The sequence below is a fragment of the Cupressus sempervirens genome, chromosome 10 (assembly GCF_028749045.1).
Source record: "Cupressus sempervirens isolate cs-2001-9-10 chromosome 10, ASM2874904v1, whole genome shotgun sequence".
Taxonomy (NCBI): domain Eukaryota; kingdom Viridiplantae; phylum Streptophyta; class Pinopsida; order Cupressales; family Cupressaceae; genus Cupressus; species Cupressus sempervirens.
Window position 1 is genome coordinate 344,419,413 of NC_143127.1, and position 25,076 is coordinate 344,444,488.

General features: G+C 33.9%; 1 protein-coding gene across 2 annotated transcripts in view; it reads left to right on the forward strand.

The window, feature by feature from the left end:
- The window catches only part of LOC149533995 (MADS-box transcription factor 23-like), a 156,714-nt gene that overhangs the window by 6,237 nt on the left and 125,401 nt on the right, over window positions 1-25,076 (forward strand). For both annotated transcript variants that reach the window (XM_089805451.1, XM_089805452.1), the window contains exon 2: window positions 1,925-1,997. In XM_089805451.1, the coding sequence (XP_089661577.1) occupies window positions 1,925-1,997 (73 nt within the window). The remainder of the gene's footprint in view (window positions 1-1,924; window positions 1,998-25,076) is intronic.

Here is a 25,076-nt window from a genome sequence, read left to right on the forward strand (position 1 = left end):
ATAGGTTGTCTTAAAAATTATATCTTTATTTATATTTATGATAAATTTAATTAAAAATATAATATAATTTTATATTTATTAACAAGTGTGGCATATACTTGCCTTATTGTTATTAATTATAATTGTAAGTAGAAGTGGTAGTTTTTAAAATAAATTTCTAATAAATATAATCAAATCTAATCTAAATATTAGAAAACTGAAAAAAATTATTAAGAAAAATGAAAAAAGAATTATAATTAATAAGTTGTCAAGTTTAAATATAAAAGAATAAATAGAATAGTTTAAAAATTATTATACTCTCATTATCTCATTGGTAGTTGTGAATACATTTTACTTTCATACATCTTGTGAGAACATTCTCATATATAAAAAATACCTTGTGTTACTACAATTTCACCTGTCCTATTTCACATTTTTTTAAAAATAAAAAATAATCTTTACAAGGTAAATTAAAATTGGTCATGCTATTAAATTTATTAAGATTTCATTATATTATGTATTGATTTTGTGTAAATTTGCATTAGCCAAAACATATGCAAAGAGAAACTAAAACTTATACTATCTCTTATTTTTTACCTTGATTCTTGCCGAAAAGAACCTCCGAAAAGGGGGCTCCTATAACACAAAATGAGTTCAGCCAATCATATAATTTGTATGAAATATAAAATTTATAAATGAATAAAAAAACTTTAGAAATATTTTAATTATTCAAAAATTATTACATGTGATTGGTGGATAGATTTATATGATTCATTAAATCCAATATTACTCAAGAATGAGGTCTCAAATGGCAACTCATAGCTCTATATTCATGGAGTGCAAGGGTTTGTAATGGAGGCCCTCAATTTGACCTAGTTTGTGCCCATGCAAGTACACCATAAAATGAGAGATTCAAAGATCAAAATATGCATGCAAATGAGTATGTAAGTTAATCTAAATGATAACAATGCAAAGCAATGCAAGAAATGAATGCAATAGTACTAGCCTATGGCAAGTACAATAAAATACCTTATAAAGTTTTGTAATAAGATAGTTATGATATGAAAGAAATTACAGATCAAATTATAAAAAATGTAATAAACTTTATTAAGGTTGTCATTTAATTTGGTATTATCGTTTATTTGTTTCAACAATCAAATTATAAATAAATAATTTTATTAAGTGAAAAAATTAAATATTATGCATAAAAATTATGAAAAGTGATTGGTGAAGATAACTAGAAAATAACTAGTTTAATCACTATAAAGAAATGTTGCCTCACGATAGAAACGAATAAAAAAAATCTTGTAAGTATAAAGATACAAATTTTTAAAAAGCAGTTTGAATAAACTGCTTAAACTTTTTTTTTATATTACATTCAACAAACCAATGGTCTTATAAATTAATAAATAAATAATCCCACAAATATTCAAATATCAGTTCATCTAATGTGCTTTGAACGAAATCCTCGAAAGAGGAGATGATGAACATTTTAGATAAGTAAACTGTTTTCAAATAAATCTTGCGCAAAGAAGAGAAGATCACACGAATTTCCAAAATAATACGGCTTTCAGATAATCCCTCTCTTCATCCTGCCGATAAGAAATGGATTGCGAGTGTGATGCAGAAGAGTTGGTAAAATTTTATGCGGTCAATTTTTTATTAGTATCATAATTTTTTCAATGAAATAAAGAATAAAAATACTTTTAACATTTGATATTTATTATTACTAATATGTTTCGGTTAAATTATATTAACTTCTTTGAAATAGTAATTTAACATGTAATTTTTAAAACATGGCGGGTTTTTAAATTGTTAAGTGTATTTTGATTAAAAAGCAATCAAGATTTTTTATTTTTATTTTTAAATTTTTTAAAGTATTTTTTTTTGATATTATTATTTAAAAAAAATATTTGTGTAATATTGAATATTTTCTGATTTGAAGTATGAAGCTGATTTTGGAGAAGTATCACAAATGTTCAAATACTGATATGAATAATGAACAATTTACTATTAAGGTACAAGTTCCGCTCTCAAATGTCTTTGATTGTATTTTTATTTTTTCATATATTCTATCAAAAGTTATTTTAAGTTGTAAATCTGATCATATTTTTTAGTTGTAGAATAAGTTTAATTGATTTAGCTTAATTTTCAACTATGACATTCTGATATAAATTGTTAATTTCTGTTTTTGATATTATAAAATATATAAATATAGATTGATGTAATTAAATATTTTAATTTTACTTATTTTTTATTTTAACTTTATTCAATTATTTAAAAAGCTGGTAGTATGATTTGACATTTCAAATATGAAATTATTTTAGTTGATGTAGTATCAAATTACCAATACTCTCTAGTAGTTGTATCAATAATCTCCTTACAATTATATTTACCATCTTTTCTTTTAAATATTGACTTTCTATATGTCTCAACAATGTGCTGTCATATACACATTTCCCTTCATTCGATTTCAAAATACTTGATAGATTTTATCTATATTATGTATTTTAAAAAATAACGAATCGATCAATTTATTAATTCTTTTAATAAATTAATTGGATAATATCTCAAAATCAAGTAATTTCATTAAAAAAAATTGAATGTTATTTTTCTATGTTGGTAATGTCTTCCAATGAGTGTAACTTCTCCCTAAAATCTTTCGTGATGCTCTTGAATGCTCTCGTTGAGTAAGACATGTTTACTACTTCAACTCCTAGCTTGAGGAACTTTACTTTCATAGCACATATTTTAGCATGTTTCTTAGTTCTCTCTTCCAACTACATTATCTACTTTGTTTTTAATACTTAGTTTACACCTGATTTTGTTAGTAGAAAAAATATATTAACTTAAAAATCTAATTGTTATGTTTTATATGTAATTTGTTTCTAATTAGGATCTTATCATCCAATTTTCTTTATTAAATGAGAGGTTTAAATTGATATATTTTTAATTTTTTGGCACCAACATACTGTTTATAAAAAGCCAACACTTAGAGGTACAATTCTTTCTTTCCCAAGCTAATTTTTTTAAAATAAAAAATTAATCATTATCCACATCTTCAATACCAAGACACTTTAAATTGAATATCTAGGAATTTGTAATCAAGGATAATCCTAGATTACTAATTATAAACAAATAGCAGTATTTAATCCTCGTAAGCATCATGTTATATTTGATCCCTCCAAGGTATCAAAGCATGTTGTCTACTCACCTTACATTAAGGGTTCGCATCCTTAATTAGGGGAACACTCCCATCCTAGTGACAATGATGTTAACGTTTCTCAAAAATTGAATTGATTGAAGAAAATGTGAAGGGATAGAAATAAATTGCTTTTGGTAATATTTGTGTTAAGGAGGAGTTACTACTAAGCTTACCATTATTCAAATTCGAATAGCCAATGGTTAGGTTAAGGAGGAGTTACTACTAAGCTTACCACCATTCAAATTCAAATAGCCAATGGGGACCTTTTTAAAGAGATCCATATTACTGAAGAATTTCTTGAGAAAGGATTAGAAATATACTTTAAAATTAGAATATTTAAAAAAAAAAAGATATAATGACTCGAGGGTAGGGTGGGCATTATTCCCTTCTTTTATATGTTAATGTTGTAGCTAGAATTTTTGATTGATTTGATCTAGAGTTAATCCCTTATGCTTATTGGTTAAACATTATTGCATTTGATTAATCATTACACACATAGACAGAACACACACACACACACATATATTGTTATTAATAGTGTCTAATGGATATCAAGCAATTTTGATTATATTGGATCAAGATGAACTTTTATGGTTCCTCTATGGGAAACTTGGGTGGTCGGGTGGGGGTGGCCTTTCGAGAAGCTCAAAAGGAGATTTGTTGCCAGCTTACTCGGTCAACTTGGGGGTTCAGATTGCTTATGTGGCCGAACTCCTAACCCTTTACCATGGGGTCTCAGTGTTGACTTGGGTGGGTTGGGTGGGGATGGCCTTTTGAGAAGCTCAAAAGGAGATTTGTTGCCAGCTTACTTAGTCAACTTGGGGGTTCAGATTGCTTATGTGGCTGAACTCCTAGTCCTTTACCATGGGGTCTTAGTGTTGACTAGGCAAAATGTGAGAAAGGTAATTGTTGAAGGCGATGCTTTAAACATCATCAATATTTTAAAAGACGCGACGATGACATGTTGGAATGGCAGGGATGTAATTGTTAAAATAAAAAACTTGTCAAACAACTTGGAGGAGGTGTTATTTTGACACACCTATAGAGAGGGTAATCATGTTGTGGATAGGTTGGAGAGTGTGGGGAAATTTACAAACGGGTTTGAAATTTGGGATGACCCTTTGTTCATCCCAGTGGAGGCGTACGAAGTGATTTGTCATGATCGCGCTGAAATCTCGCATTAATGAACTTGTCATCATTATTCTTTATGTGGTTTGATTACCAAAGCATTTTCATGAGTTGGAATGTCATTTCAGTTTTACAATTTAACGTGACTACGAAGAAAAGCTTGAGTTTGATTTTCTTGGTGTTTGTGGGTTTGTTAGTTTTTGAAGTTGTGTGTTTACTTTGTTCATAAGAATAGAAGAATGGGAGGAGATCCTTATTAGATTGAGCCCGATGAATGAGGAGAGTACCAGAATGACAAGGAGCTTTGGGAAATCCTTGAGAAGGGCAATTTAACATATTAAATCATAGGCATGAAGGTCTATGATCCAGAGCTTGCCCAGAAAATTGTGGAGTTGTGGGATGGTGGTAAGGTTACGGTGGACTGTGTTTTGTTTGTCATCATTCGGGAGTTCATCTCTGCCATCACTGGGTTGAGCATGGATGGGTTTAGAAATGCCAAAATGTCTTTAAAAGATACTTTGGAGAAGTTAAGGGAGCTGGAAGAAAAAAATCCCTAAATTGCATCGTGGGTTTAAGAGAGAGGTGATGGATGGGGTTTGGAAGACCTTGATGAAGGTTCTCTTCCAATTTGTCACCTGCGAAGGAAGGTACAAAAGGTTTCACTCCCACATTTTCCCTATGTTGAATCATTTTTATAGGCATGATTTATTCTATTTTCCTTTTTGGATAAACTCCCACAGAAAACTAGCCGGAAAAACCTTCAAAGAATCGATCAAACCATATTCTCTTGCAACATTTTTTCCCTTCATCTCCATCAGTGCGGCGACGACCATTGATACGATGGACAACACTAATCCCACTTCAACTCTTTGCAAATGTGAAATGCCCGTTGCTCAGAATTGGTATTTATAAAGGAAGGTTAGTAGGAGACCTCCTAAGGGTTTAGTGAGTTCAAGCTTTCTCGCCCTAACTTCTCCTTGTTGGACCATCTCAAGGAGCTGCAAAAGTAGTGGTTGGTTCGTGCTTTGGTGCCTAGTGATGGTTTTGGGTCCATTTGATTTTTGGGGCTGGTTCTTGATGCTATGGGTTTTGCTGCTGGGTGGTTTGCTGGTTGGTGCGGTGTAGTGGTTGTATGCAGTTGCTGGTTTGGTCTACCATGGTCTTACTGGTTAGAAAGTTCTTGTTTTTCATGCTTTATGCTGGTGGCGGCTTAGCCCGTATGAAAACTCTTTTTTGATGGCTGGGGTTTTTGTTTTGACCCAACATGGTTTGGTTTAAAGTTTTAGGTTATGTTTTGTTGAAGCTGCTGGTTATGATCATTTTTTGGTAGGGTCACTGGTTGTGATCCTATAGTTTGTCTGTTTAAGACTTGACATTACTTTTTTCTTATAGTTTCAAGCCCTTTCCACTTTAATTAATCAGAGCATAGAAACTTGATGCCTCTTCTACTCCTATATATATGTATTTGAATCTGCACTAGGAAAATTCATAAAAGCATATAGTGCCATTACATTTGTAGAAATTTTTAATTCTTCAACATGATATCAGAGCCAGAGCCAGAGCCAGACTGCAAATGTTTGCAAATGTTAAACAATCAGCAAACAGGAAGCCAAGATGGTCACCGTCTGGCAGTTGAGCCAAGTTAGAGCCAAGTTTTCCTGTTTTCAGTTTTTTATGAGAAGTGCAGCATGTTTGCCTGATTAGGTTTTGGAAGCCTACATTGGCATATTATATTTTGAATCTGGAGCACAATGTTATACTTGCCGTACTAGTGGTGCCTAATGATAAATCGCAGTCCTTGAGAAGAGATCATCGCAGTTTGATTGTCTTTGGGTATTTGATATTGTCCGATTTTGGGTATTTGATATTTTCTAAGTTTGTTTGGAGATGGGCAATTTGATTGATATATTATCAACTCCCCCCTAAAGTCAAACATTGGAAGTCAATAATGTTTTAGGGAGTTGACTAAGGTTGGTGCTTCCAAGTATTATCGAAAATTCCTGAAGAGTTTTGGGAGGGTGAAGAGCTTCAAATGTTAGAGTTTAGGAATGAATAGTGTTAGTTTTGTTAGCTTTGGACAACTGTTTGTCCATTTGCTATTATTTAGCAAGTAATTGTTTTGCTAACTAATTGGTTAGATTAGAAACAAATATTTGTTAATTAATTGACTACTTTTGGAAACAACTAGAAACCGACTTGGTTAGGGTTGTTAAGTTGTTTTAATTTCTACCGTCGATTGTAAATCAATCTCGGCCGTTGCTTTACCAACAGGAGTAGTATAAAAGGAGGTTAGGGGGGCATTTGGAGAAATGAAGTTTGGAGAAACGTTTGCAGTGTTAGCAAACAGTCTTGCAGTGTTAGCAAGGGCGCAGTGTTAGCGTGGGAATAGCAGTGGGGAATATCAGCGGGATAAATCAGGAGGTTGTCAAAATTCTGCCAGTAAGAGGCAAGGAATTTTGTATCTCTTGATTTGCTGAAGTTTAATATAATTTCTCATCTGTAGAACTGGTTTTCCTTAGGGGTTTTTCCAAGGACAATTTGTCCGAAAATATTGTGTTCATTGCGTTATGCATTTCTTTCCGTATTTTATAAGTGAAGTTGCAGTTGTGTTATTTTTCGATATTAGCTGGGAATTTATTTTCAGCAGTTTAATAATCGTTTATGATAGGAGATTAATAATCCAACAGTTAAATTTTTCACAAACAGAAGTTATGAATGAATGTTAGCGATGCTTTTCGTGAATATAGATAGATAGATAGATAAAAATTTAACGTTTACAAGGCTAAAAATAGCCGATATATATCTAGCCGAAACCGTTGAAGGCAGATTGATAATATTGAATCAATTATTAATGGCAAAAATAGTAATTGAGGTGTTAACTCAAATCAAGTTTAGAATCTTTTCTAAAGTCATCAACGACATTTTAATACCTGTAAACGGCAAAAAATGTGGGAGTTGGAAAGCCAATTTCCAATCCTTCATTTTCGGCCACAGACCAGCCTATTCTTCCGAGACTAAGGAGTATTATCTCGGGGGCATTATTGGCGTGAAACTATTTCTTAGAACAGATACTGGGAACAAGGAATGGACGGAGGTAGAAGAAATTGCTTTGTCATTATCTCTAAGGGAGGAATAAGTGAGGATTATATCGTTCTTTGGTATATTGTATTTTGCGTGGGTTTTGAGTTGTAACAGCTGAATTCAGTTACATAGAAGAACTTGATTAGTATAATAGATTTAAGAGCATGCTGTAGAATATTGGTATCACAGTGAAAGTATTTACCGTGTATGTGGACTCTATTTACATTGTAGGTGAACAGAACTACAAATTGTAGAGAATTCTCTTATCCTCTTGTCCACTCTTCAGGATGACATCGTATGGAGAATGCTCTCTGGGCAAACATAATACTGAACATATGTAAAAAGAATGAACAATCATTGCTATTATAAAATCATGAGATATTATTTTTAAACGACTACTGATTAGGCCACCTAACTGACATTAGACTGGGGAGTGCTTCCCTGCTGGAAACAATCTAGAGATTAAAGACATGACCAAGAAATATTAAGCTATGAAATAATACCGGTGCCGCTTCTTTTACAACATGTTATAATGTCTGTGAATCACCCTTGTGTATCAACAATGGACTTGTAATTAATTCAATCTAAATATAAATATTGACGGAGGCTTATGAAATAAAATTGCAAGAAAATAAAATTGTTTAGAGAGATTCGAGGACCTTCAAGTGATTGCAATCAGTGTTTCTGAAGTTGAACTCCACGAACTGTGATTCATAGCATGAAGGCATATATGGTTCATACAGACTGTTTTTAGTACCTCGATACAGAGGAACTAAATCACAGATGTCAACTGAAATAGATTACAGGTACCAAGTGAAGTTCAGGGCAGGTGCCACGAATATTGAGTCTCGATACAAGCCGTGACTGATAATAATTCTGTTTTCTCAAGTCAAACTTATTATGGCCATTGTGAAAATTATCTTTGTTGACAAAAGCTATTATATTGGTTTGCGGTTAATATCATGAACGTTGGCACAACATCTTGTTTCACACTAGAAGGCTCGACATACAGTAAATTAGAGATTGTGTGATGCCTCTGGGCTAAGGGGTGCAAAATTAAAGATCCTGTATTATCAGATGGAATGTGAAACACCAGACAATATTCTAGTCGAAAGAGAGTAATATCAGAGATAGAAACTAAAGGAAGCATTTATCATTGTACCTACAGCAGTTTCATATTGGAATGAATTGGATTTGGATTTCGATTAAACAACAATTTTGTGATCTAGCTACTTATTAGATATCCGGGACGTCATAAACCAATTAGAGTCGGATGTAACGACTATGCAGTTGCAATAATAAGTATGATGAAAATTTGACAACAGGCAAATGTTATAAAGATCCCTCTGAACGGAGTCTTATTTAGGTTCATGATCGAGGCTTAGCATTAAAACCAAGCAAGAATTCAAAATAAACATAAGCTTCCATGGATCATATCCTATACGATGAAGCCATTTGAAACACTTGGTAGTAAACAAAATTGTGGTAGTAAACAAAATTGTGGGACACAACTATATGCATGAAAATGTCATGTTTAAATTATGAGCTATAATTTGACAGTTGAAGCAAAAGAACTCAGTAATCATGGCTGATTATTGATTCTAAAGTGTTGATCATTGTGGGTGCACCTCACATTTGTGAGCTCTTATGAGAATGAATGTTAGAAGTTTGTCATATTTTATGTGATGCATAAATTGTTCGAACAATATAAAAATAGGAATTTTAGATTGTGGGAGGAAATAATAAACAATGTTCCATTCTCACTTGAACCATATTTAGAGATAAGATAATGATATTAATGTCCAACAAAAGACCAACAAAAAATCTATGGGACTGGAGGATTACAACAATGAGGTTGACAGTAGTAGAAGCACACAAAGGTGTTCGAAAATAAATATAAACAACAACAAGAGAAAGCAAACAAAGAACTAGAAAGGAGGCCAAGAGAGAGATTAGGAGTCCTTTCTAGGTGAAAAGAAGTCAGTCACTGAATGATATGTATGCCGATGAGTAAAGGCCTTGCTCTATCTATGGCCCACTCATAGAGGAGTGTCGCTGGTGCAAATAGCTGGTCCGGGACCTGATGCATCTGGAATGCCTGGTAGATCTAGTGGAGCTATAAGGCCTTTTAACCCCACACAAAGGAGATAATGGTGTGAAAAAAGCAGCAATAAGCTCAGTAGATGAGTGCTGATGCGGACACAATGACTGAATTGTGCTATCACAAAGCATAGTGATCTCTCAAAGATAAAGTGCAAGATAGTGCTGATCATAGTAGCTGAAAAAAATCATAGAGAGAGAAGCAATCCCAAAATAGACAGAAAAATCTCCCTCTGATCTCATAATAGATGGGGTAGTGGAAAATGAAGTGTGTCTCAGTCTCCACCTCACCCAAAGTACAAAGCCTATAGATCCGCTCTCCACTGTCAATATGATAGTCAGTTTGGACTTGAAGATGGTGAGAACCAACTCTAAAAGATCCCAAAGAGATACGTACGGCATGAGACCACCTTTGGGAAAGGTAGCTAGGACGAACAATAATACCATCAAACATCTCCAAAAAGTGCTTCGCGTAAAAGGATATCCATGGGCATTACCCACCAAGAGGGTTAACCCAGGTAGTGGCAATGTACTGTCTATAGATGTCAAGTCTGACATGCTCATTCAACTCCTGTTGAGAGGGGAGAAGATGAATCGGGGCATCCAACGAGAACTGAAAGGGGGGGAGGCGGTCAATATCAATCCCAATCGAACCGAGTAGAGGAGAGGCCTGTGCACACCAACAATGTGTGCGAGAACTAGACTCAGCCCTCGCAATAGACACAGACAAACAAAAAGTTAAATAGGAGTACCGATCACAATCTCTAGCATGATCTGCAAAACCACGAAGACGATGGAGGAACCAAACCAAATAAAAAATGGCCGCAAGAATGAAAGAATGAGCACCGAACTCCTCAAGAATGACACTATGAGGAGTCAACCTGTGACATCTAATAATGCGCCTCAAAAATAAAGTTTGAACCCACTTGATTGAGGCCCAATCAGAACCAAGAAGAGATGGGCCCCAAACCACAGACCCATAGAGAATAGTAGGCCTCACAAGAGAATCCAAGAGAGATAACTTGGACGAGGTATCCTGAAAATGGTGCTTGAAATACTGTTTCTCAAGCAAAACAAGAGAACCCATACCCTTATTAACTTTGGGTTGAATAGCTGGCCTCATATTGAATTGTGGTTCGGAAAACTTAACCCCTAGATAAGTATAGGATGTAGTGATCTCGATCTCCTAACCTTGAAAGAAGAAGTGGAGATGGGAAGTCTTTAAACAATTGAAGATCATGACTTGAGTCTTACTCACGTTAACCACAAGTTGTTGTTGATCACAAAAGGAAGCCAAGCCATCGAGAAGCCTTTCTAAACTATCAGGAGTGGAAGCAAGGAGAACCACATCATCGACAAAAAGAAGGATGGAGATCAAAACTTGGTGAAGATGACAACCATCTCCAAGAAGTGAGGACCTCCGTAGGAAGTCCTCGAGCTTGTTGATATATAACCCGAACAACGTAGGAGAGAGAGGACAACCCTACTTAACCCTAGTGGTGCTATGGATTAGATCCGAGAAACCCTTGAGAGTCTTGAATCTGCCAACCACAGTCTCATATAGTCTCATAATAGCGGTACATAGCATCTCAAAGATGCCAATCTCCCTAAGCCTCTCAAACAGAGTCCACCCTTGTAACATATTCAAAAGCTTTGTGAAAATTGACAAAGTAACAATACACCTTCTCCGATCTATGTTTAGCCTCCTCAATAATAACCCGAAGAGTGAAGATGTGATCCATAGTCTGATAATCTGCTCAGAAACCAACCTGTCCTCTAGCCCTGTAACCTATCTTGGTTAGCTCACTCGATAACATAGTATTAAGGGTTGTCACATACAGTTTGGAAAACGTGTGCCCAATCATGATGGTTCTGTAGTTCCTCGGATTAGAGATCGCCTCGGTCTTATGAATGGGATAAATTAGATGCCTAGACCAAGAAGTCGGAAAACCAGTGTGAATCGCTCTATTAAAGAGAACACAGAGATAGGGGCCCAGAACTAAGGCACCAAACTTAAAAAGTTCAGTTTGAAAGCCTTCCTCATCAGTAGTTCTACTACACTTAATGGATCTGATGGCCTCCAAAATGTGGGAAGGGGTGAACAAGCGGTCGGAAGGAGACGAAATGAGATGGATAGAAGGCTGCCCCAAAATGTCATAAAGAGCTGTGGTGTGCAAGGTAAGGGATCGAAAGTCAAGGGCGGAGGGTGGAGAAGAACTGTAAGGGAAAAGAGTGTGCCAGAAAAGTTGGGGATTGTGGATCAGCGTGGAGTAGAGGGATTTACACTTGGAAGCGGCAAAGGAACGCTTATTACCGCAAAGAAAGCGAAGATGAGAAGAGCGAATGTGGACAAAGTCAGTGGAGCGAGCCTCAAAAGCAGAATGCATATAACGATGGAAAGATTTGCAGTTTGTATCGAACCACTAGTTCATAGGGAAAGTATTATGGTGTTTGTTATGAAGGGGCAAAGGAGGGCAACGAGGAATGGAAAGAATGGTAGATTTTTGAATAGTCGTCGCAAGTAGGTCAAATGTGGAAGTGGTATTGCATGAGTTAGAAAACCATGAAGGGTTGAGGAGCCTCGAAAGATGAGCGGAAAAGAGCTTACAATCACCTTCAAGAAAATAGAAGCGAATAGGTGAGCGAGCAGTGACAGAGGAAAGATGAGAGGTCGAGAGAGTGGGCGAGAGACAAGGGGAGAGGCGAAGGTGAATACTGAGGAGAGCATGGTCCGCAAGAGGAAGGTGCAAAATGTTGACACTGTGAATGCAAAAAATGAAAGAGGGATAGGCGAGGACATAATCAACAACACTAGCACCCCCACCATGAGACAAACAAGTGAAGAACTCTAAACCAGGAAAGCAATAAAGGCTGTTCAAGATCACCAGACCCGAAGACTCACAAAGCCGCACCGGATGTCTACCATACATACATAATGGCGCAAGAGCATCCTTAGAGTGTCGTTGAAGCCCAAGGGAAGTTGGATCAATCTCTGTGGAGCAAATGGGGTCCGAGCTACGATCAAAAAGTGGAGTCCGGAGTTCCTTGGTTCTCGCATTAAAATCCCCGAGAATAATAATGTCACTAAGAGCAACAAACTGAGAAATAGTCTTGTGAAGAAGAGATGTTTCATTCTCAAATGTCTATGAACCCTCATGTGCAGATAAGTAATCTTATCCTTGAGTATTACAAGTATCTAATCATTGTACTTGCTCTTTTATTTGTAACTATACATACTATAAGAGTTATTTGTCTTGATCTTTTCCTTTATGTTTGAGGATGTTCTTGCAGGAAAACAACATTAGTACTTTACACAAGCTACCAAATATTGTGCAGACTCAATCTTATGACAGCAGCTCCAAAAAAGATGTGATGTAGAATTCATTAGTCATTCGATGACCAGGTTGGACAAAGTGATGCTCTTGAAGCGAATATCTTTGATGATTAAGATTATGAGTACACTTCATCAGATGCAACCTTGTACATGAGGAGGTCAGAAGGTTGATGTCAAATTCAAAGGAAGTATGACATTCATTCCATTAGAAGCAACCTTGGACGAAAAATGTCAATAGAAGCAACCTTGGATGAAAAAAATCAACAAATTGAGAGGGAGAAGTTTGAGGTGAAATCCCTTATTCCAACCTCCAAGAGAAGCTATGGTGGATCCACTCCTTACATGGTTCATGGTGGATATCATGCAAGTTACTACATGATTCTGATAGAAATCATCACGAAAGGTGATCTTTCATTGATGTTTTTTTATGGTCGCTATTGTAAGGTGACAATCTTGACAATGGTGTGACCTGCTGTCATGATGGACTATATTAAATTATTGTCCTAGAGATCAGGATAGCCTATCATGATGGACTACACTAAGTTGTTGTCGTAGAGATCATGATAGCTTGGTTGTTATTATGATGGACTATATTAAGTTGTCCTAGAGATCATGATAACCTACATATTATTCTAATGGACTACATTCAATTGTTGTCTTGGAGATCAAATAACACATATTCCACTGGGATATGACATGATGTTTACACTATATGCATATCTTCTCTTGGTAGGTATCATAGACTTGATGCCAGTGCACATACCAAGAAAAATATGAATATCATATGGTTGATATTCCATACCGAATCATACCCTTGATGATATCGAAATTTGGTGGGTATGATTTAAATACGTCATTTCCAAGAATACCATATTAATATGATATCTGTTTATATGCTTGAGAGCATAATGTGTTCTATAACAATCCTCCCTAGCTAAGAGAGTGTTAATTTTGTAGCTTCAGTAGGATTGAATTGATCTAGAGTTAATCATCTATGATTATTTGTTAAACATTATTGCAATTAATTAATCATCAATTAGACACACACATACACACACCCATATATTTTGTTGTTAATAATGTCTAATGGAAATTAACTTATAATAACCAATATTGATTAATATAGAGACATGTCTCTTCTACTTCTATATATATGTATTCGGATATGCACTTAAAAAACACATAAAAACATATAGTACTATTACATTTGTAGAGATCCTTAATTCTTCAACATCACACATATGCTCTTCAACACACAAAAATAAATATCTCCTCGTCTCTTTAAGATGAGAATGGTCAATATCTTAGGGATGATATGTTGGCTTGTAATTACTTGTGCAAGGCCTATTTAGAACAACCCACATCATGGAAGAGCAATTGTTAAATTACTTAATTATATATGTTGCTTGTAATTACTTTTACAAGTCCTATTTGGAACAACCCACATCATGGAAGAACAATTGTTAAATTGTTTACCTATAGCATTGTCTCTAGAGGATAATGTAGCTCCTTGTCCCAAACACTAATGTAAACGTCAAGCATGTCACCTCTTTCATGGGTGCTTATAAAGTCCTAGGGCCTGAAGGTTTTCCATAGCCTTCTTTAGAGAATTCTAAAACTATGTTAGATACGATCACTATGACAATTCAAAACTTCATCCAAGATAAAATCCTTAAGAAAATCGACAATTCTTATATTACATTGATTCTCAAAATTCATGATCTGATGGGTTTTATTATTGAGATGTCTTTATGGTGCTGAGTATTTCGTCATACTCTGGTCCACCATGAAGTATTTGATAAACATAGGTAAGAGCAATGGAGTTAGTCATATAATTACAAACTAATTAATGTGACTACTATAAGAATAGAGATATTATACAACTGAAAATTTATTTAAAAGAAAACTGAGAAGGAAGAAACTTGTAGCTCAATTTTATTGAATAGAAGAAAGCCTATTTATACAATAGATTGACCCACCAACATTCCTAAATGACTGGATTGACAAAAAACTGCTTCATGACTGACACATTCATGAAAATGGACAAGTGTACTACTCTTGACAGCTAACTAGATCTAAGAGCCAGATCTAGAGTTAGTCATTTATTTAACTAGAATTCTATGAAACCACTACAATCAAACCAAACTCTTGCTGTCAACAACTCGAGTTGCCACATGTGCAACATTGTTTATTCATTATTCTAACACTCCCGCTTAATGAATAATCAGATTTTGTTTGACCCTTAACATCTCTCTAAATATTACAAACTTAATTTTTCCCAATGACTGGTGAATACATCAGCTATATTGTCATTGGTATTACGATAGTTCAATTCTATCTCGAGACTGAATTTTCTCTCTTACAAAATGATGTTGAGTTTCTATATGTTTTGATCTTGCATGAAAAATAGGATTCTTTGCAAGCTTGATTGTACTTTTATTGTCACACTTGATTGAAGTAGGCCTTCCTTGCTTTTGTCACATATCTTAAAGAATTCTCCTTAGCCAAATTACTTCACAGTTAGCACTACATAATGCTTTGTACTCAACATTAGTAGATGAAAGAGAAATAGTTGGTTGCTTCTTGTTGCTCCAAGAAACAACACTTGATCCTATGTTTAATGCATAACTAGTTTTTGATTTATGATCGTCTAGATCTCCTGCGCTATTAGAGTCAAATTAACCTATCAACTCAACATTCAAATGGTTAGTATATTCAATGCCAAAAATGATGGTGCCTTGTATGTATCGAAGAACTGTTTTTGTTGCATTCCAATGGACCTCGAGAGGATTAGCCATGAATTGGCTAAGTATGCTGACAAAATATGAAATATTAGGTCTTGTGGGGGTCAAATAGTTTAGACATCCCACCATCTTCCTATACAGTGTCCCATTAATTTTTGAAGTGTCACTATCACAAGAGGACTTGAAATTTTGTTCCAATGGAGTACATGTTGCTTTACACTCTTCCAAATTTAAACTTTTGGATTAACTTATTTCCATTCTTACTTTGATTAATCAAAGTCCTACTATTTTGTTTTCACACTTCAATTCCTAAGCAATATTGCATTTTGCCAAGATCCTTCATTTCAAATGCTTGTGATAGAGTTTCCTTGATTGTATCAATCAACTCTATAGAACTTCCTATGATGATTAAGTTATCAACATACAAAGAAATAAAAACAACATTCCCATGTTCATCATTCTTTATGTACAAATTTGGATAATTTTTACTCTTGATATGGGTAAGTGCAAGAAGTTGGGTCTCACTTTTTGGGCAAATAGTGGAAGTGTTTTTCTTATTTTTGAAATTTCTTGTCAATTGATGTCAAAATTTGATGCATTTAGAGATTGAATATAAAAAAAATTCAGAAATAAAATTGTAGTGCTCAAAATCTACTTTTTGAATATGTAATTTATTTGTGTACCCATATGATAATTTTTTTTGGGTATGTATCTTTAAAAACCACTTTTCAAAATGCTTGTTTTAGGACCATACTACACTCATGTATGGAGACCCATAATTTGACATAAATAAATAATTTTTTGTAAATCTTTTTAAATGAAGTTACCAAACACACCAAAGATTGATGATAATATTTTTTCTTAATTTTTTATTGAATAATTTTTTTATTATTAATTTTTAATTGGCTATAGAGGTAAATTTTAAAACCTCTTGTATACGGACACCATAGTTTGATCAAATTTTCACTTTTTTCAATTTTTTTTAAAACTTCAAAAGAATTGAATGTAGATTGATGACATAAATTAATATAAGAAAAAACATAAAATAAAAAAATTATTAAAGTTTAAGTAAACATCGCTATTTTACATTTAGGTACCACATTTGATTAAAAAATAATACAGAAATAATAAATAAAATCATAACACTATAAAATTTATATTTTTGAAATCAGGATAGTGAGAGCTCTAATGGGTTTTTATTTTGTAAAAAAATTTGATCGGGAAGAGCCTTTAAAAATTATGGCAAAACATGAATTTATTAGTGCAATGCGTTAGCCAAATCTTGAGAGGCCAAGGCATAGGCTTGGTCTCACCAAGCCAATCCTGAACCAAAACCCGAGACAAGCAAAAAAAATCCTGCTTCATGTTATAAGAAACTGGCACTTGTTATTTGAAATTCAAAAAACAAATATCCATTTTGAAAAATTAAAAGCGACATTTAAAATCCCCCCAAAAATTAAAAAAATTGAATTTTTTAGAAACGGGTAACCGTTTTTACTTTTAAAAAATGGGTACTTGATTTTTTAAAAACGGGGTACTTGTTTCTAAAAAATTCAATTTTTTTGTTTTTTAAAAAACGGGTACTCATTTTTTGAAAATAAAAAATGGGTACCTGATTTTTAAAAAAATGGGTGCCCGATTTTAAAAAAAATGAGTGCCTGTTTTTTAAATTTAGGGTCAGGTACCCAAGCCGAAAATGGGTGCCTATTTTTTAAAATTGGGTACTTGTTTCTAAGAGGTCTCATTCCACGGATTTGACTTCTACAAAATTGCGACCCAATTTTGTGCATTCACCCATATATCCTTGTTGAAAGAATAATTTATCAATTTTTTCATACTATGACTTTCGTGCTTGTTTGAGACCATATAATGCCTCTTTAAAACTTGCATACCAAATGCTCTTTTCCTTATTTTACAAAACCTTAAGGTTGAACAAGGTAAATTTCTTCCTTTAAATCACCATTTAAAAATGTAGATTTAACACCCATTTGATAAAGAGACCAATCAAATTTAGTAGCAAGTGCAATCATTAGTCTAATAGTATTCATTTTAGCAACTGGTGCAAAAGTCTCTTGATAATCATTTCCTTACTTTTGTGAGTACGCTTTACCAACAATTCTAGCTTTGAATTTATCAATAGTGCCATCACCATTAAACTTTGTTTTGAACAACCATTTACAACCAATAGAAATTTTACTTGTTGGTAGTTCAATTAGTTGCCAAGTGTTATTGTTCATCATTGAAATATATTCTTCATGCATTGCAGTCATCCATTATTCAGGATTCTTAGCTTCAAAATTTTGAGGTTCATCTACACTCATTACTTGGGTCATTAAACCTTAATCATTATACGTGACTGGTTCCTTGATTTGCCTTGTAGATCTTCTTACTGCTTCATTATTGGATGGAGTGACCTTAGCATGACTTGTCTCATGCCCACTTTGATCATGAGTTTGTTGATCTACAATATCTAAACATTCATTTTCTTCTTCAAGTAGTTTCAATAAAATGGTTTTGTGCACTTTTTTTTCATCTTGAACATCATCTGCAAATTCATGAAATATAACATCTCTACTAGCAAATACCTTATGAGTTGTGGGATTAAACATCATGTAGGCCTTGTGATCTATACAATAACGAACAAATATACAATTGAATGACTTTGCATCAAGTTTCTTTCTATTTTCTTTTGGAATATGACAATATGCCTTATTTCCAAAAATTCTTAAATGAATATTAATTGATTTAATTCCAAGAAGAGCTTCATAAGAAGTTTTGTCTGCAAGATACTTAGTAGGTCTTCTATTTAACAGATGGACAACTGCATTAATTGCTTCAGCCCACACATTATGGTCAATACAATAACCAACAAATAGACATCTTAATGACTTTGCATCAAGTTTCCTTCTATTTTCTTTTGGAATATGACAATATACCTTCCAAAAATTCTCAAATGACTAATGATTGACTTAATTCCATGAAGAGCTTCATAAGGAGTTTCGTTTGTGTTGGTACCCATATAGACACTAGTAATAAAATTTTTAGTTTAGGCTCTTGAACCTCTTTGAACTAAGTTCGAGGTGATTCAAAGTAGTTCAATTTGCTCAAGCAGGTTCAAATGAGTTTGATTGTTCAAAGGTTAATCAAAGTACATAGTTTGATATTAAAGTTCATTGGGCCAATGCAGAGGTTCAGAGATCTAGAGCCTAGGTTTGAAGATCAAGTTAGTGATTCAGTGGGCATGATGTAGTTCACCTAGTTCATATATGATTTCTTTTGGAATATGACAATATGCCTCACTGCCAAAAATTCTTAAATGCCTAACAAGTGACTTAATTCCAAGAAGAGCCTCATAAGACGTTTTGTTTGCAAGATACTTAGTAGGTCTTCTATTTAACAAATAGACAACTGTATTAATTGCTTCAACCCACACATTATGGTCAATACAATAACCAACAAATATACATCTGAATGACTTTGCATCAAGTTTCCTTATATTTTCTTTTGGAATATGACAATATGCCTTACTTCCAAAAAATTCTCAAATGACTAAGAATTGACTTAATTCCATGAAGAGCTTCATAAGGAGTTTTGTTTGTGATGGTACCTATATAGACCCAGTAAAAAAATTTTCAGTTTACGCTCTTGAACCTTTTTGAACTAAGTTTGAGGTGGTTCAAAGTGGTTCAAAGTAGTTCAATTTGCTCAAGTAGATTCAAATGAGTTCGATGGTTCAAAGGTTCAAAGTACATAATTCGAATTTAAAGTTCACTGATCCAATGCAGAGGTTTAGAGATCCAGAGCCAGGGTTCGAAGATCAAGTTTAGTGATTCAGTGCGCATGATGCAGTTCACCTAATCGATATATGATTCACAGATTTAGATTTATTTCATAAGTTCAAAGGTTCAGAGATGAAGCTTCAAATTCATAGGTTTGATTGATGTTATAAATAAGGAATCTGAAAGACGCACAACACTAATAGATTAAAGAAAGGACTCCAGTAGACTCTCGAATATTCACACATGCCGACTATGATGAAGATATCATAAATGGGGACTGATTACGAATCATTTGACAATATCCCTACTAAAGTCCAGTTCGTAATAGTGGGTGATGTAAAGATCATAACAAGCCTGACCACCGCAACATAACGGTTTGAAAAGTTTTTAATGATTTATATTTATATAATATCAGATATGAAATATTTGATTCCTAAGTCCCAATGATGTTTGTTGCGGTTTGAGTATTATGACACAAGAAAAGTTAAAGGCTCAATTGTGGAAATTATTTATCAAATTGTCGATTCATGCAATGATTATCGTTAGCGTTATATCAACTTCCTATATTTCTCCACTAAGGCAGTGTGCAAAGTTTCAGTTGAAATGGGCAATCTCAAAATGTCACCGGTTACAACCTTCGAAGATGAAGTCTTCGAGCTAGAGAAAGACAATGTTAAGAGTTGTGACAGTAGATAAGACCTGGTAGAATGCACATTCGATACTTGGCACAAAGGCTTCTTGAGTCAAAGTTAATAATGATGACCCCATTATATAGGATATATATATAATATTTGGCGGGGGCCTCAATCCATGTTTTTTTAAGAATCATCGTTCCCCAATTCCAACACAAAAGAATGGAGTTCGAACGTGGAAATTATAGGTTGTTGCCAACTGTTTGACAGAATGCGAGGCTCAGAAAGAACAAAGATGCAGATGCATAGTAGTGTTAGAAGGTGACACTATTCGCACGATATGCACAACGAAGTAGAAGCTCAAGCCCAGGCATGACACCTTGAATGTGGGTGGGTTTGGTGAAGAAAATGTTGTGGAAGCTTTCAAATACTTCTTCCACACCGATAGAAGACTCAAGTGCGGACATGAGGGAATGAATGCCCATAAACTAGTCAAAAAATTCCTGAACTCAACAGCAATAATCAGGTTTAGCTACAACAAGAGACTACTCCCAAAACCCGTGCTTGAACTTTAGAGCAAAGAGAGACAGACTATTTGCTAGAATTCTAATTCATGCATGATGAATATCGAATTGTTAGTGGGTGCAGTTTAAGGGTGATCATAAATGGTCCTGTAGAATACCAATGTTGTCATGGTTCCATTTCCCATATGAAATGCTCGCTAACTGGTTTTGAGAATAATTGGAAGTTGTCATTGCTGTGCATTGAGACACATTAAAGAGTGCAAAAATGATCAGAATGCACTCGCTTTTCTACTAAGAGGTAAAAACCTTGCCTCACTCTCAGTTAATGGATTCGAAGAACCGCTGAAGCACGTCAATCGAAAGCTTGAGGAAGATCTCTAATGCCAAAATGATGGTACCACTATCAAATGGGAAGATTGAGTTCTTTAGTCGACTCTAGTCAAGAGTTAAAATTGTTGGCTTCTGATTCATCACATGGGGGAAAACATATTTCTTATGCTTTCAAGATAAACATCTCTTGTTTGACAAAGCACAATTGATCAAGGAAACTGTAAATGATCAAGGAACCTGTGCGTGATATCCTTATTTCTTGATGCGAGGACGGTGAATTAAAGCCTCTGTAATGCTTTGTAATCAGATGCAAGGAGTGAAACTTCATCAGATAGAATCAAACCAATGAATTGATAAAAAATTCATAGTGGCATGATATGCGGATTTGTGAAAGGAGAGTAACTAATTCCATCCTCAAACTCCGCTAAAACATTCTCATAGCTATGTACGGTTTTCGCATAGGATGAAGAATGCAACACACAAATCGTTGGTATGGAGAACGACATAGAAAAGTTTGACAGAATGATAGTGATATGTTTGATGTGTCTCCTTGACAGATTGAGATAACCATACATTACGATGTCAGTTATTAACAATGACATCTGTCACCTAAGATGGAAATGGTTATAGCCACTACTCTTCATGGAGCATTAGAAGAATTGAAGAATTGTGCCATTAAAAAGGAACAAGATTAAAAAAAGGGGGAGATGAAATGAAATTTCATCGGGAGGTAGTTAAAGATTGTGACTCCAAGATACAGTTATTCTGGTAACCGAATGGTTACGGGGATGATCGATTACTAAATAGATGACAAAACAACAGTATGGGGTTCCAGTATCTTAGTTTCTTCGACAGATTTTGTGCTGGGGGAGAGAACTAGAAATGAGGTAGAGACAAGTTAGACTTTGCGCTACAGGAGGAAGATTATCTTTCTTCTTGTAATTGTAATGCACGGGAGGGGAGATACTTTTCCATATAGTAATTTGTGTGTCACGAAACAAATGCATTTTGTTTTGTTGTGTTTAAAGGAGAAAAGTTTTAGTATATCAAAACTTTGAGATTGCATGCTAGCATTCTGATTTATTTTGGTTATTTCTGAATGTAGTTTTGGTGCATATAATTATTGCCATGATTATCATTTAGACTTGGGCCTTAGTTATTTGTGTATTTGGAAAAGACAATTCGTCTTTCTTTCTAAATTTCTTCTGTAATGTAACGATTGAGGTAAATGAGCTTTGTATCATTTACTTATTATTTCCTTTCAGTTATTTAGTTTCTTGGCATCTATGTCATGTTTACGAGTGGATGTCTGTGTGCCTTTTGTGCTTTCTAGTTAAAAGCATTTACGTCTGTTGTTATATAAACTCATTGTAAATCTTGAACGGGGAGTTGTACTTGAATAATTTAGAGGGCGCTTGTGCATTCTAATAGTGAAGCGACCCAACTGTTGGTGTAGACCGAGTCTTCTTATTTGAGCATTTTAGAGGTCATTTTGCAAGTGTTTTCTTGGAAGACAAGTCTGTTCACTAACAGTTTGCAAGATACTTAGTAGGTCTTCTATTTCACAAATAGACAACTATTTTAACTGCTACAACCCACACATTATTAGGAAGATTCTTTTCTTTCAACATATTCCTAGCATATTCAGCAATTGTTCTGTTTTTTTCTTTCAGCTACACCATTTTGTTCAGAACTATGGGCAGCTGCATATTGCTTAAGACTGTCATTATGTTTGCAATATTTCACAAAAACTTTAGAAGTATATTTCATGCTTGTTATTGCTTGAGGCATAACGAATTCATGGTCATTATTGTTTGAGGCAGAATGTTTCTAATAGCTTATAAGGGGTTGTTCAAGAAACTTACAACGGTGAATGAAAATAATGGCCTCTGTCCTCTGCAAACAGTAATGAGCAGACCCGACAATATATAGATTGGGGTTTACTAAAATGTGCGGACCCGATGGTGGATCCAATTGAGTTTATAAAAAAATTAGAATTCATTTCCTATTCCACCTATTAAGAGGGAAGAGTGGCCTGCCCATTTTGGGCTAAAATAAGCATATCAGAATTCTAATTCCTTTTTAACCAAATGTGCAAGTATTATCAGATTTTTATGTCCGAGTTTTATTCAGCTTGCTGGGTTGTTTTAGGCCATTGTTACAATTGTTTTTGTATGTATTCAATCTATCGTATTGTTGCAGCTGGTTGTTGTAGCTGTTTTTATTTTCATGTTACGTGTTGTGGGTTACAACTATTTATTGTATACATTGATACTATATGCTGGTTGTTAGTGCTAATTGCTTAGGTATGATTATAACTATGATGTAATATTCTTTTATGCCTTGTACAATCTTTTTTTATTGATATTTTTAAAATAATATATTTGATCTTAATTTAAATACAAATGATCTATCAATGCTTGCCAATTACAAATTAGGAATGAACAAGAATAAAAAGATGTATATCTATGTATACACATGCATTAGAAATGATGTGGGAAGGTTCCCTTCAAGTCACTCCCCATATCAAATCAGGGCTCATCTAATAGCATTAGGGAGCGTACCAATGTTGTACCTCTTCGAATAGAAGGTTATATTGAATATAGATCAATTAAGGTATTTAGATAAATTATGCTAAAGTATTCAAGTATCTTCAAGCAATATTAGCATAAGAGAAGGATGATGATTAACACATCAGTCCAGAGACATTCTATAATATCCCTCTTTATTAATGAATTTAAAGTATAATAAATGAAAAAAATAAAAATAAATAATTAATGTTTGCTGGTTGGTAGCTGCAGGTCTTGTGCCTTCGCTGGATTGCCTAAAAAAGAAAAAAGAAAATGACAGAAAAGTAATCTTCCTTCAATTCAAATATGCATCAAGAGGAAGGAATTGAAAGCAATTAAAAAGGTTATGAATTATAATTACTACCTAGGGTATCAAACATGACCTATGCCTAAGTCAATGTAATATTGATTAATTTTAGATTAAAAGGAAACGTTGAACAAGAGCAATGACTATAGTATAAAATGTAAGAATTGTTATGTAAGGGGATGTAACTAGTCATAAAGGAAGGGGCAGTAAAGAATATTTGACAAATGTTCATGTTTTTTTAAAGGATGTAAATATCGTAGGAGACTAACCAAAAGGGCAGTAATCATTATCAAGAGGGGTAAGTTTCAAGAAGACATTTCTCATTCAGCGCAACTTGTCATTAGAGAATATGGATATAAGAGTGCATTTTCATCAAATATTAAATTATCATGATATTTAATATATCTCATAACCTTATTTTAGGAAAGGAAGTTTATTATTTATGTTTGACATGTAAAAACTAATATGAAAGGAATGGATATCATTAGTGAACTTGGCCTTTTGATAAATTAGGTACATGGTTGGTAAGTAATTAATGAGTATTCTTGATTGCTGAATTTTACAATTAAATTCTATTATGAGTGAGGGACCTATATATGATCTTAGTTATATAAAAATAACAATAAATTAGGATTATATATTTATATCTTTGAAATAAATATAATTAAAGTAAATTATATTAATGTGTGCATGTGTGTGTGTGTGTGTGTGCGTATATATATATGATAATAACAATGAAAATAATATATGCATTATTATTGATAATCAAAATTATATATTCAGGTTCTATTAGTAATTTAATGTCAGAAGAGAAGGCATAGACAGAGGATAGGCTAAGGGCTTGGATTTGTAAACTTTGAGGGATCACATTGCAGTTGATATCGAGGCGACTTGATAACAACTACTTCTTTTGTCTTTGAGAGGAATACTAATAAGGTTGGATATGAGAGTTGACGAATATACAAATAATTGGATTGAATAAATGAGTAGCTCTTTTAACTTAAAATATCTTAGCTTGTGATATAAATATTAAATGTGTTAATTTGGTCATAAATGAGACTAAACCCAATTACGAAACATTACAAATTATGGTAGGAGAGCTTTGATTCTACCATCATGCAGGGTGAAGGGATAAAGGAAGGAATAACACTATCTAATGAAAATAAATTTGACAATGTGTATCATGCGAATGCTAGGTATATGCTTTGTGTTTTCATGCATTAATGTGTTTGTTTTGCGTCTTCATGCATCAATATATGCTTTGTGTCCTCATATATTTAGTTTGTATTTTCAAGAGTGCATCTAATGTATGATTCAAAGTGGAATAATAGAAAAAGTTAGAGATAGATTATTTGAGAACTTA